The following is a 12,779-nucleotide window of genomic DNA, read 5'->3' on the forward strand; positions in this document are numbered from 1 at the left end:
CTTGATAATTTACTTGTTTCAGTGCTGTTCTCTCAGGACATCCCACCCTCGCCTTCTCCCATGGAGTCTAAAAGTCTGTTCTGTACATCTGTGTCTCTTTTTCTGTTTTGCATATAGGGTTATCATTACCATCTTTTTAAATTCCATATATATGCGTTTGTATACTGTATTGGTCTTTATCTTTCTGGATTACTTCACTCTGTATAATGGGCTCCAGTTTCATTCACCTCATTAGAACAGATGCAAATGAATTCTTTTTAACGGCTGAGTAATATTCCATGGTGTATATGTACCACAGCTTCCTTATCCTTTCATCTGCTGATGGGCATCTAGGTTGCTTCCATGTCCTGGCTATTATAAACAGTGCTGCGATGAACATTGGGGTGCACGTGTCTCTTTCAGATCTGGTTTCCTCGGTGTGTATGCCCAGAAGTGGGATTGCTGGGTCATATGGCAGTTCTAATTCCAGTTTTTTAAGAAATCTCCACACTGTTTTCCATAGTGGCTGTACTAGTTTGCATTCCCACCAACAGTGTAAGAGGGTTCCCTTTTCTCCACACCCTCTTCAGCATTTATTTGCTTGTAGACTTTTGGATAGCAGCCATTCTGACTGGCGTGTAATGGTACCTCATTGAGGTTTTAATTTTCATTTCTCTGATAATGAGTGATGTTGAGCATCTTTTCATGTGTTTGTTGCCCTGTATGTCTTCTTTGGAGAAATGTCTGTTTAGATCTTTGGCCCGTGTTTTGATTGGGTCATTTATTTTTCTGGAATTGAGCTTCAGGAGTTGCTTGTATATTTTTGAGATTAATTCTCTGTCTGTTTCTTCATTTGCTATTATTTCCTCCCATTCTGAAGGCTGTCTTTTCACCTTGCTTATAGTTTCCTTTGTTGTGCACAAGCGTTTAAGTTTCATTAGGTCCCATTTGTTTATTTTTGCTTTTATTTCCAATATTCTGGGAGGTGGGTCATAGAGGATCTTGCTGTGATTAATGTTGGAGAGTGTTTTGCCTATGTTCTCCTCTAAGAGTTTTATAGTTTCTGGTCTTGCATTTAGATTTTTAATCCATTTTGAGTTTATTTTTGTGTATGGTGTTAGAAAGTGTTCTAGTAAAAATATGGAACGCTTCACAAATTTGGTGTCATCCTTGCTCAGGGGCCATGCTGATCTTCTCTGTATTGTTCCAATTTTAGTATATGTGCTGCCAAAGTGAGCACTAGTGTGGTTTATCTTGTATTTTAATCAGATTGTGCTACTTTAGAGAAGCACAAGTCACATATTTAAACTTAAGACTGAGTTAACCTGCAATAAAGGAAGCTGTTTCATGTAAAAAAGAAATTATTTGACAAAATGGTTTGATCACTGACATCTATTAAACTGTAGGGATTTAGGGTACTAAGGAATAATTTTTGGAAAATTCTGATCTAAAAAATTAACTAGGCCTAGAATTACTCTTGCTAGCCCTAATTAAATTGAACACAATGTGAGATATATATATATATATATATATATATATATATAAAAAACTCAAAGATATATATGATATATAAGATATATATTAATTAAACACAATGTGAGATATATATATAAAACTCAAAGATATATATGATATATATATATAAGATATATATATATAACTCAAAAGCTACCACACAACTTGATTTTATTGGTTAGTAACAATTGATTTGAGAGTGATATTTTTGCTTCATATTTTTCTACCTTTTCAGAGATTAAATTCCACGGGATACAAATCATGTACTTATAGTGGGATCTGTTTCATTAATTGAAACTTTCAGTTCTTGTCCAGAAAGCTCCACTCGCGCAATGACTGAAGTATCACTTCACCTCTCCTCCCTTTTCCTGAGGGCAAGCCTCCCTCCCCTCAGCTCAGAACCACAGAATCCTATTAATTGGCCTCATGCTGCCACTGTTGCCTTCCACCAGTTTATCTCCCATCTTCTGGGGTAATCTTGTAAAATTAAAAATAAGTCAGATTGACTTTCTGCTTAAAATTTTTCAGTGTTTTCCATTGCATTTAGGGGAAAAAAAATCTAAAATTTTATTGTGGCCTGCATGACCATCAGACGGTTCTTTCCTAAGTGGTCCCACACCTCAGTCTGGTTTTCCTCCGTCACTTTATTTTCTGTCCATTTGCAGGGCTTCTATTCACTTTGCTTTGAGAGGCGTTTACCAAACTGTCCTGAAGCTTTCAGGCCTTCCCTTTTTTTTATCAGATTGGAAGATATCCAGACAAATATATTCTTCCTGCTCTTGGTGAGACAGACTTCATCCTTGGCCAAGAGTTCTTCAGCGTGTAATTGTAGACTGTCCGGGAAACTGCATCCTCTCTTCCTCACCACCGTCTTAGTAAACAGCCCTTTACTTCTATATTCATTTTTCTTTCAAAGTCTCATTCCAGCTCTTTTTCTTGTTTCTTGAGTAAGGCTTCTTGAATGTTAGATACTTTTTTAGGACTCTTGAGGAAATAGTATTAGCCCTCACAATCAGTAAGTGTGAGTAGTGGTTGGACTTCTGTCATGTTAAACCTTTGTCTATTTTAACACAAACTGGTGAGGAGAATAAAGGCCTTTTCTCTCAAGCGTGAGAATACAGAGGACATAGATCTGTGTGCAGAATCATCCAGGAAAAATGCCAGCAGCTATGCCCAATGAAGAAATTGTGCCCATCACAAACTGGGTATTTCTCTGATCACCTTAGAAAGCACATCTTTCACCTTAGATGTGCCGTATTTCTAAAGAGTTATTATGAAACTGTGGTGCCCACTGCATAGGCAGTTGGGAGGTGATGCCTAGAGAATGTTTGTGTCTTTGAGGATGTCATGTGAAAATTAATTGATCAATATTATCTTCAGTCACTGGGCTTCCCATGTGGCACTAGTGGTAAAGAACTCGCCTGCCAATTCAGGTAGAAGAGACACAGGTTTGATCCCTGGGTCGAGAAGATCCTCTGGGGGAGGGCACAGCAATCCACTCCAGTATTCTTGCCTGGAGAATCCCACGGACAGAGGAACCTGATTGGCTACAGTCCATAAGGTCACACAGAGTTGGACATGACTGAAGCGACTTAGCACGCACTAGCGAGATGGTTACATTATAACCATTGAAGGAATTTTTCAAAGGAGATAAAGAAAAAACATTCTATGCCCCACCCCTGCCCCCCGCCAAATACACTAGGAAATTGCCTATTAAGATATGTATTTTATGCAATGTGCCCTATCAGTTATGTTAGGAAATGTACAATTAATTTTTTAAATATATTGATTTTCAAATCACTTCTGGTGGAAAAGGGAGTGTTAAAATGATAAACGGAGTTCAATGACTAATTCCAGACTCCTTTCTTTTGGAAATGGTGTTAGAGTGGATCTGTATCAGGATGTTTTTCACATGCTTAGCTTCATAATCTCCCTCCCCCTATATTGTTTGCCTGGAATCTGCACTAAAGATAAGAGAGTGCAAACTTGACTCACCTGCAACCAATCCAAAGAACTTTATGTGGAAAACTCCCTGCAAGTAGGTACAGGCAGCATAAACAAAACTTTGGAAATAGTGAAAGAAAAGGTAGAAAAAAATATGGTTGCAATGGCTAGGACAATTACTAGTTATTGTTTAAAAATTATCTTGTTTTCATTTCCAATATGAAAACTTTTCTTTTAAAGAAACACCTAACTAAATATTCATCATAAATGTATCTTTTTAAAAGTTTGGCATATTTCGTTATTTTTTTCAAATTATTTTCTGTTTGATAAATATCCAGGTAATTGCGTAAGTATTTTGTACCTACTTGTTTTTAAAATGATTTGATTTTTTAGTTAGAACATAAGCTTTAAAAAACAATCTGGTCAATCAACAGATTTTAGTAGATAAGGAATATCCCAGAAACAGATACATAAATTGATATATCATTTCTGTTAATTAAACTTAAAACTAGACATTTTAAAAGATATGCATGCCTAACACCTACAGAGGGTTAGCAATAATGTAAAGGCTCTGACACTTTCTAACAATGAGGTTGTTTTGAAACCTGGCCCTTAAACCATTGATTTTCCTTTTTCCTTTGAAAGTTTAGGAGGATAACTCTATTCTAAACCTCTATTTTTCATTACCAGAACCGGAAAAACCCAAGAAACTTAAAGCTTTCAATATTTCTGCACATTCCTTTTCTCTGCACTGGAGCCTACCCTCTGGCCACGTGGACAGGTTTCATGTGGATCTTGTTCCTGACAGTGGCTTTGTTACTATCAGAGATCTTGGAGGTGGAGAATATCAGGTATTGTTTTCATTATCATACTTGGCCAAGCCAACTTGTATTTTATATTTAGTCCAAATAGGAAAATTGTTTATGAAGCTCATCCACCATGAAAACTTCCTCCTTGGAGCCTCTTTAAAAGCATGAGATGAAGACACAAACACTGATGCTGAATTGATGAGTGTAGTTTCAGTATTGGCAGACTGTTACCTTAGCAATGCCTGTTTTTTTTTTTTTAAGTCTACCCTGAACCTACAGCCAACCATCCAAGGGTTCATGAATAGTTTAACAAAGAAAGGGCAGAGCTATTGAGTAATCCAGGCTCATTAATTGTGCACTTGCCAGGAGGATCTGTCTTTAAATCATTAATGCAGGCAACATTTCTCTCTAGAGCCATCAATGTGATTCTACTGCCTGAAAAATGTGATAATGATGGATTTTCTTATCATTTTCCTTTTACTTTTTATTGGAACTTCAGAGACACAGGTATTTTATGCACACTGTTAAATACCAGGGCTAATCAATGGACTATAGATTTCTTAGGACTCTTGAATAATCGTGACAATGAACTAGGATTGATAGAATTACTGATTTAGTCTTTGATAATGTAGTCTGTTTTGTAAGCTTTTATTGCATGTTATTTGGTAAATATTTCTGCTATAACAAATGTATATTTTTACAATAATAGGAAACACATTGTGGTAAATAGTACAAGTTATGTAGTGAAGTGCTAACTTTACTTTTTTGATTTTGATGGATTTATTGCTTTAGCTTTCCTACATTTCAGAATTTTTAACACAGTCATCTGTTTTTGGTGTTTTAGGCTGATGTTTCTAATGCTGTTCCTGGTACACAGTATGACGTAACCATCTCTTCCATTTCTGCTACAACATATAGCTCACCTGTTAGTAGAACAGTGACAACAAATGTGACAAGTAAGTATATGTTTTCTATTTTCTTTCTTTTTTTTTTTTTTTACAAAGTATTTGAACCCTTTATAAATCTATTGGATGGAGCTATTTACAGTGGCAATATGCACTGAATGCATGAAAACAGTTGAGTAATTAAAGCTGAATGGAAACTTAAGAAAGTGATCTGTTTAGAACCTGCATTCCGCTGGGTCTTTATCTTCCTCTACTTTCAAGGAGCAAAGATAATTTTTCCATACTTGTTTGTGAAACGGATCAGAGACATTGTTAATGGTAATATTTAAATAATACAAAACCATGAAAATAAACTCACTATACTCGCTCCAAAAGAATTACTCCTTTTGTAAGGTTGGTTCTTGCTTTCTTAGTGTTTGTGTATAAGCCTTGCATCAAGTGAGTGTTTCTGAAAAATGATTTGGCATTAAAACTATATTTGGCATGTAGTATTTAGTAACATTCCATTTTTCACATTCTTATAAAAGAATGTTTTTGGTATTCCCCATAGCATTTAATCATTTTTTCTCGGGGTAGCAAAGCTCTAGGGAGGATAAACTTACACTTATGAGACACTTAGTCTTTGGGAACTTTAAAAGTCTACAGTTTGTAAATATTTTTCTTACATATGTTTGTGAAAATATAATAATTGATTGACATTATAACAACACGCATTTTTTGAAAAATAGAACCGGGGCCTCCAGTCTTCCTGGCAGGGGAAAGAGTCGGTTCTGCTGGGATTCTTCTGTCTTGGAATACACCACCTAATCCAAATGGGAGAATTATATCTTACATTGTAAAATATAAGGAAGTTTGTCCATGGATGCAGGCAACGTATACACAAGTTAGAACAAAACCAGACAGTCTGGAAGTTCTTCTTACTAATCTTAATCCTGGAACAACATATGAAATCAAGGTAATTATTTTGTAAATAATATTAAAATATTTCATTCATTTTAAAAGTGAAGGAGTTTTATCCCAACAGGTCAAGCTTTTGCAGCAAGAGACTTGAAGAATGTTCATCTGAATCATGTCCTCATTGCCCATCTGGGCTTTTAAAACTTGAACAAACATTATGATCTTTGTGTGTGTGTGTGTGTGTGTGTGTGTGTGTGTGTGTGTGTGTGTGTATTTATATAATATATCTATTTTAGAAAGCATTAGTTTAGTGACTTTAAAAAATTAAAGTTTAATAGGTTTTGTAAGCACATATATTCTACTTTTTAATCAAATTTGAAGTTAGCTTTGTAATTTTTCTCTTAATCCATTTATATTTCCATGTTATTGTAATTTTGGATAATGATTTGAAGGTTTCTAAAGAACCAGTTTCTCTAAGAACAACAGATTCAAATTGGTTCCATTCAACAAATGGTTCCTGGATGTGTATGATCTCTTTTATGTTTACAAAAAATGTATGCCTAAATATACAAAATCTAAGAACACTTTATTAAAATATTAAAGAAGAGCATGCGAAAAGCAGTCTTTTATATTAGTTAGGCCATATGAAAACGTTTACAGTTAAGAGGCATGTGGTGACGCTAGTGGTAGAAAAATCCGCCTGCCTATGTAGGAGACGCAAGGCGAACTGCAGTCCATGGGATCGCCAAGAGTTGGATACGACAGAGCAATACACACACACGGTGTTTCCAGCGGGCAGTAAAGAATACAGGCATTTTCTCATCCCTCCCTGTTTTCAGTATAATGTCAATATGTTCTTTAGTCTTGACTCAAGAGAAAAAGCTGTGTAAATACGTGATCATACATAACTGAGATGACCATCTAAACAGAAGAAATGATAAGAGACACCTGTTTTTAAAATCTAACTGCAAGTATGCCTATTTGCAGAATCAAATATCATAATAACAGGAGAGTAGGCATACCAAGAGTATGCACCCCCCACATGACAAAAGAAAAATATAGATGCTTTTACTTATGCAGTGGTAAAAATCAAAGATCTGATGGCTCTTTCTCTGCAGAAACATGAGTTAAAGAGTAGGCAACCTTTTTCTAACTGACACCTGAAAATTATTTGGCACAGATATTTTCTGTCATAAGCTCATACTCAAATTAATTTATATGTTAAGATATGGTATTCAAAATAATAAAGATTATCTTTTAATGTGATGTAAGAAGCTGTTACTGATAGAAAGGTAATTTAGCCAACCTCATTCTGCTTAGATCTATTTTTACAGAATTTAAATTTTTATTCCTTTGAATTATCTTATTTCAGGACTGTAGGGAAGCCCCTATTCTCTTATTTACCCTACACTTTATTAACCACTGTAGTGACTTTTATTCTGTTCAAATATATGTTAACCATTGCAGAATCTCAAAGGGCATTTGAAATGGTATATTTGGTATCTTCAGATATCAATATCAAATCTACATGATATGGGGAAAATCCTGTTTAGTATTTTATATTGTTATTTCATTTAGTATTCAGAATCATCTTATGACATCGATATATTGTTTCCATTTTAAAGTAAAGGAAAATAGGATAACCTTTTTATCTGAAAATTGGTAGAGGTGCAATTTAAACCAGGACTGTCTTATTACAGTTATGGCATTTGGAAAAGCTTAAGAGTTCTCATTTATGACACTTTCTCTGTCTATTCTAGCGTATTTGACTAGATATTTCAAGCCAAAATAGTTTCTATCTTTTAAATTCTAGACTATTTAGTCTAAATGATTACCTATTTATTTTTAAAATTTGCCTAATTAGATTGTAAACGCTAAAGTCAGACACCGTGTTTATGGTCTCATGTTCATTACAGAAATAATCATGGTGTCTTAGAGAGAATATAGTAGAAAGAAATTGAGCTTTAGAAGTAAACACAACTTCAAATGAATTCTGATTCTGCCACTTATTCCTGTGACATGGGGCAAGTTACATGACCTCTCTCAACCAGTTTTCTCATATGTAGAATATTGACAATAATTCCTTGTACTTTGATTATGTGGATAAAATGAAAAGTGTAAAATCCCTAGTCAATTTCTAAGTGTACAGAAGTTGCTTAATAAATAGTAACTGAAATTGTTATTGCTACTAATAGACATTAAACTTGATTATTAATTTCTCTATGAGGAATCTGAGAAATCTGTTGATTCAGACTATGTTGCAAATATTCACTTAAGGGAAATGGAAATACTGAGTAGCTCTATATTTGCTTCTGCTTCGAGATTATTGTTAGGAATTAGAGGGGAAAGTATCTTTATCATTTATCTTATGGACAAATCAAAGTTTTACTATTTCAGACTCTGTTTAATTAGAGTATAAAGCTTGAATGTAATTTTTGTGGTCTATTTTAGGTTGCTGCAGAAAACAGTGCTGGCATTGGAGTGTTTAGTGACCCATTTCTCTTCCAAACTGCAGAAAGTGGTAATTTTCCTAAATCATTTATTCTGAATTAACTTAGTTAGGAGTTTTCATCATTTAAAATAAATAGGGATATAAACAAAATATGGCACTAAAATGCATAGAATTTTCAACAGCATGGCCATTCAATTACTTTTAGAGTCTTCTTGGATAGTGAATTTATTCATTAAAATATATATTATTCTTTCTGATGGTAAAAACACTAAGTGCTATCTTAGAAAACTTAAAAATACCCCAAAATACAAAAAAAAAAAAACCCAAAATGAAAGTTATCCATGGCCCTGTTATATAAAAACATACATTTCTGGCTGATCTTTTTTCTCCTATGAATATATGTCTTTGTGACTATATATTAGTGAAAATTGGCTTGTGCCATTTATGCAAATTTGCATCCTGCATTTTAAAATCAAATCATAAGTATTATTATGACATTAGAGTTTTTGAAATATGGATTGTAATGGTTATCATATTATTCTATACCTTGCAGTCATTACCAAACCAACTTAAGCTACCTCCATTTTCGCAGTGACTGAGAATAAAAATTTGACATCATCCTTGATTGCAATCAGTCAGTAGTACTGTATAATCTATCAAGAAATCCTGCCAGCATTATATCAAAATATATCCTGAATCTAACCCCTGTGTTAATCACCCTTTGTAATCTATCATCATTTCTTGCCTGATCACTTGAATGCCTCTTCACTGGTTTTCCTATTTCTAGCTTAGCTGCCTATAGTGTACTCTCCCCACAAGGGTCACATCACCTTTTAAAGCAGAAACTAGACTACCGTTCCTTCTCTCTTCCTAACATGGCTCCTGTCTCATTCAGAGCAAGAACCTGAGTCCTTCCCATGTCCTACAGTGCTCTGGGTGCCCTTAATCCTCGCTGCATTATCTCTTCCTATTCTCCACCTGCCTCCATCCACTCCAGTCACACTCATCTTCCACCTTAGGATCTTTTCTCTTGCTGTTCCTCCTGCCTGGAGTACTGCTTCACTAAATATCCACAGGGGCTTCCTCAATGGCTCAGCAGATAAAGAATCTGCCTGCATTGCAGGAGACGCAGGTTTAATCCCTGGGTCGGGAGGATTCCCTGGAGGAGGAAGATGGCAACCCACTTTGCAGAGAGTCAGATGTGGCTAAACAAATATCCATAGAACTCTCTGCCCAGTTGATGCAAATCTCACTTTACCTTTCCTGACTACACCTTTTAAAATAACCCCTATTTCCTTCTATCCGTCTTTATTGCCAACAAATTAATTTTTCTCCACTTGAATAGCTTGACATATAACACATTTATTTGGTTTTTATTGCATATATTAGCCTAGTAGAATATAGCATTTGTGATAAAAATAAGCTGTTACGGAATGGAAGTAATTTATTTAGTTAGTAATCTGGCTGTTTATTCATAACAGCAAGTAGAAGCAATAAATAGAAAAGTAGTAAATAATGGCATCTCCAATCAACAGCAAATATCTTCAGTGAAGTTTATCTTCTAGTGGGATAAGATTAAAAAAAATGTGTTACTAAGTAACAGATTGAAGGGTTACTCACTCAGTCCTTTACAAGTCTGCAACTCCGTGGACTGTAGCCCACGAGGCTCCTCTGTCCATGAAATTCTCCAGGCAAGAATATTGGAGTGGGTTGCCATTCCCTTCTATAGAGGATCCTTCCAACCCAGGGATCGAACTCAGGTCTCCTGCATTGCAGGCAGATTCTTTAAACCATCTGAGCCACCAGGGAAGCCCAAGTAATAGACTAGAGAAGTACTATAAAAAAGTTTCTATACTATTCAGTTCAGTTCAGTTGCTCAGTTGTGCCTGACCCTTTGCGACCCCATGAACCACAGCATGCCAGGCCTCCCTGTCCATCACCAACTCCCAGAGTCCACCCAAACCCATGTCCATCGGTGATGCCATCCAACCATCTCATCCTCTGTCATCCCCTTCTCTTCCTGCCCTCAATCTTACCCAACATCAGGGTCTTTTCAAATGAGTCAGCTTTACTCATCAGGTGGCTGAAGTATTGGAGTTTCAGCTTCAACATCAGTCCTTCCAATGAACACCCAGGACTGATCTCCTTTAGGATGGACTGGTTGGATCTCCTTGCACTCTAAGGGACTCTCAAGAATCTTCTCCAACACCACAGTTCAAAAGCATCAATTCTTCTGCACTCAGCTTTCTTTATAGTCCAACTCTTACATCCATAGATGACCACTGCAAAACGCATAGCTTTGACTAGATGGACCTTTGTTGGCAAAGTAATGTCTCTGCTTTTTAATATGCTGTCTAGGTTGGTCATAACTTTCCTTCCAAGGAGTAAGTGTCTTTTAATTTCATGGCTGCAATCACCATCTGCAGTGATTTTGGAGCCCAGAAAAATAAAGTCAGTCACTGTTTCCATTGTTTCCCCATCTATTTGCCATGAAGTGATGGGACCAGATGCCATGATCTTAGTTTTCTGAATGTTGAGCTTTAAGCCAACATTTTTACTCTCTTCTTTCACTTTCATCAAGAGGATTTTTAGTTCTTCTTCACTTTCTGCCATAAGGGTGGTGTCATCTGCATATCTGAGGTGATTGATATTTCTCCCAGCAATCTTGATTCCAGCTTGTGCTTCCTCCAGCCCAGCATTTCTCATGATGTACTCTGCGTATAAGTTAAATAAGAGGGGTACAGCCTTGACATACTCCTTTTCCTATTTGGAACCAGTCTGTTGTTCCATGTCCAGTTCTAACTGTTGCTTCCTGACCTGCATACAGGTTTCTCAAGAGGCAGGTCAGGTGGTCTGGTATTCCCATCTCTTTCAGAATTTTCCACAGTTTATTGTGATCCACACAATCAAAGGTTTATGCATAGTCAATAAAGCAGGAATAGATGGTTTTCTGGACCTCTCTTGCTTTTTTGATGATCCAGAAGATGTTGGCAATTTGATCTCTGGTTCCTCTGCCTTTTTAAAAACCAGCTTGAACATCTGGAAGTTCACCGTTCACGTATGGCTGAAGCCTCGCTTGGAGAATTTGAGCATTACTTTGCTAGTGTGTGAGATGAGTGCAATTGTGCAGTAGTTTGAACGTTCTTTGGCATGGCCTTTCTGTGAGATTGAAATTAAAACTGACCTTTTCCAGCCCTGTGGCCACTGCTGATTTCTCCAAATTTGCTGACATATTGAGTGCAGCACTTTCACAGCATCATCTTTCAGGATTTGAAATAGCTCAACTGGCATTCTATAACCTCCACTAGCTTTGTTTGTAGTGATGCTTCCTGAGGCCTGCTTGACTTTACATTCCAGGAAGTCTGGCTCTAGGTGAGTGGTCACACCATCGTGATTATCTGGGTCATGAATATCTTTTTTGTACAGTTCTTCTGTGTATTCTTGCCACCTCTTCTTAATATCTGCTGCTTCTGTTAGGTCCCTGCCATTTCTGTCCTTTATGGAGCCCATCTCTGCATGAAATGTTCCCTTGGTATCTAATTTTCTCTAAGAGATCTCTAGTCTTTCCCACTCTATCATTTTCCTCTATTTCTTTGCACTGATCACTGAGGAAGGCTTTTTTAATCTCTCCTTGCTATTCTTTGAAACTGCATTCAAATGGGTATATCTTTCCTTTTCTCCTTTGCTTTTGGCTTCCCTTCTTTTCACAGCTATTTGTAAGACCTCCTCAGACAGCCAGTTTGCTTTTTTGCATTTCTTTTTCTTGGGGATGATCTTGATTCCTGTCTCCTGTACAGTGTCACAAACCTCCATCCATAGTTCATCAGGCACTCTGTCTGTCAGATCTAGCCCCTTAAATCTGTTTCTCCCTTCCACTGTATCATCATGAGATTTTATTTAGGTCATACATGACTGTTCTATACTTTTATATAACTGTAGATATTTTTTATATTTAAAGATAAAAATCTTCCAGCAGTTCATTGCCAATGGGATAAACTGAAATGGACCCTGTGTATCTTGAGAGGATTATTCAGTTGTCGGTGTTAAAAGAAACATGTGACAAGCTTTATGTCCGGTTCTTACTTTAGACCCCATTGAGAGAAGCAGGTGAATACCTGCTCTATGCCATAGGAAGAATTAAGAGAAAATTCTAGAGTTTATTTAAAATTAGAAAGTAATGATTCTTGAAATCTATTACTGATATTGAACCTACTTATATTCAGATTATTAGCACAACTAAAAATTGAGAAAATTATTATTTTTAAGATTAAATATTCA

At 36.1% G+C, this 12,779-nt stretch overlaps 1 protein-coding gene and 1 non-coding gene across 5 annotated transcripts in view; one reads left to right on the forward strand and one right to left on the reverse strand.

The window, feature by feature from the left end:
* Positions 1 to 12,779, forward strand: part of PTPRQ (protein tyrosine phosphatase receptor type Q) — a 291,398-nt gene that overhangs the window by 57,320 nt on the left and 221,299 nt on the right. For all 4 annotated transcript variants that reach the window (XM_065934147.1, XM_065934148.1, XM_065934149.1 and 1 more), the window contains exons 19-22: positions 4,129 to 4,289; positions 5,092 to 5,203; positions 5,881 to 6,107; positions 8,501 to 8,570. In XM_065934147.1, the coding sequence (XP_065790219.1) occupies positions 4,129 to 4,289; positions 5,092 to 5,203; positions 5,881 to 6,107; positions 8,501 to 8,570 (570 nt within the window). The remainder of the gene's footprint in view (positions 1 to 4,128; positions 4,290 to 5,091; positions 5,204 to 5,880; positions 6,108 to 8,500; positions 8,571 to 12,779) is intronic.
* LOC136168009 (U6 spliceosomal RNA) lies at positions 1,114 to 1,219 on the reverse strand. Its single transcript, XR_010663176.1, has one exon. It is a non-coding gene; the product is annotated as a U6 spliceosomal RNA (small nuclear RNA).

The sequence above is a fragment of the Muntiacus reevesi genome, chromosome 4 (genome assembly GCF_963930625.1).
Source record: "Muntiacus reevesi chromosome 4, mMunRee1.1, whole genome shotgun sequence".
Lineage (NCBI taxonomy): Eukaryota > Metazoa > Chordata > Mammalia > Artiodactyla > Cervidae > Muntiacus > Muntiacus reevesi.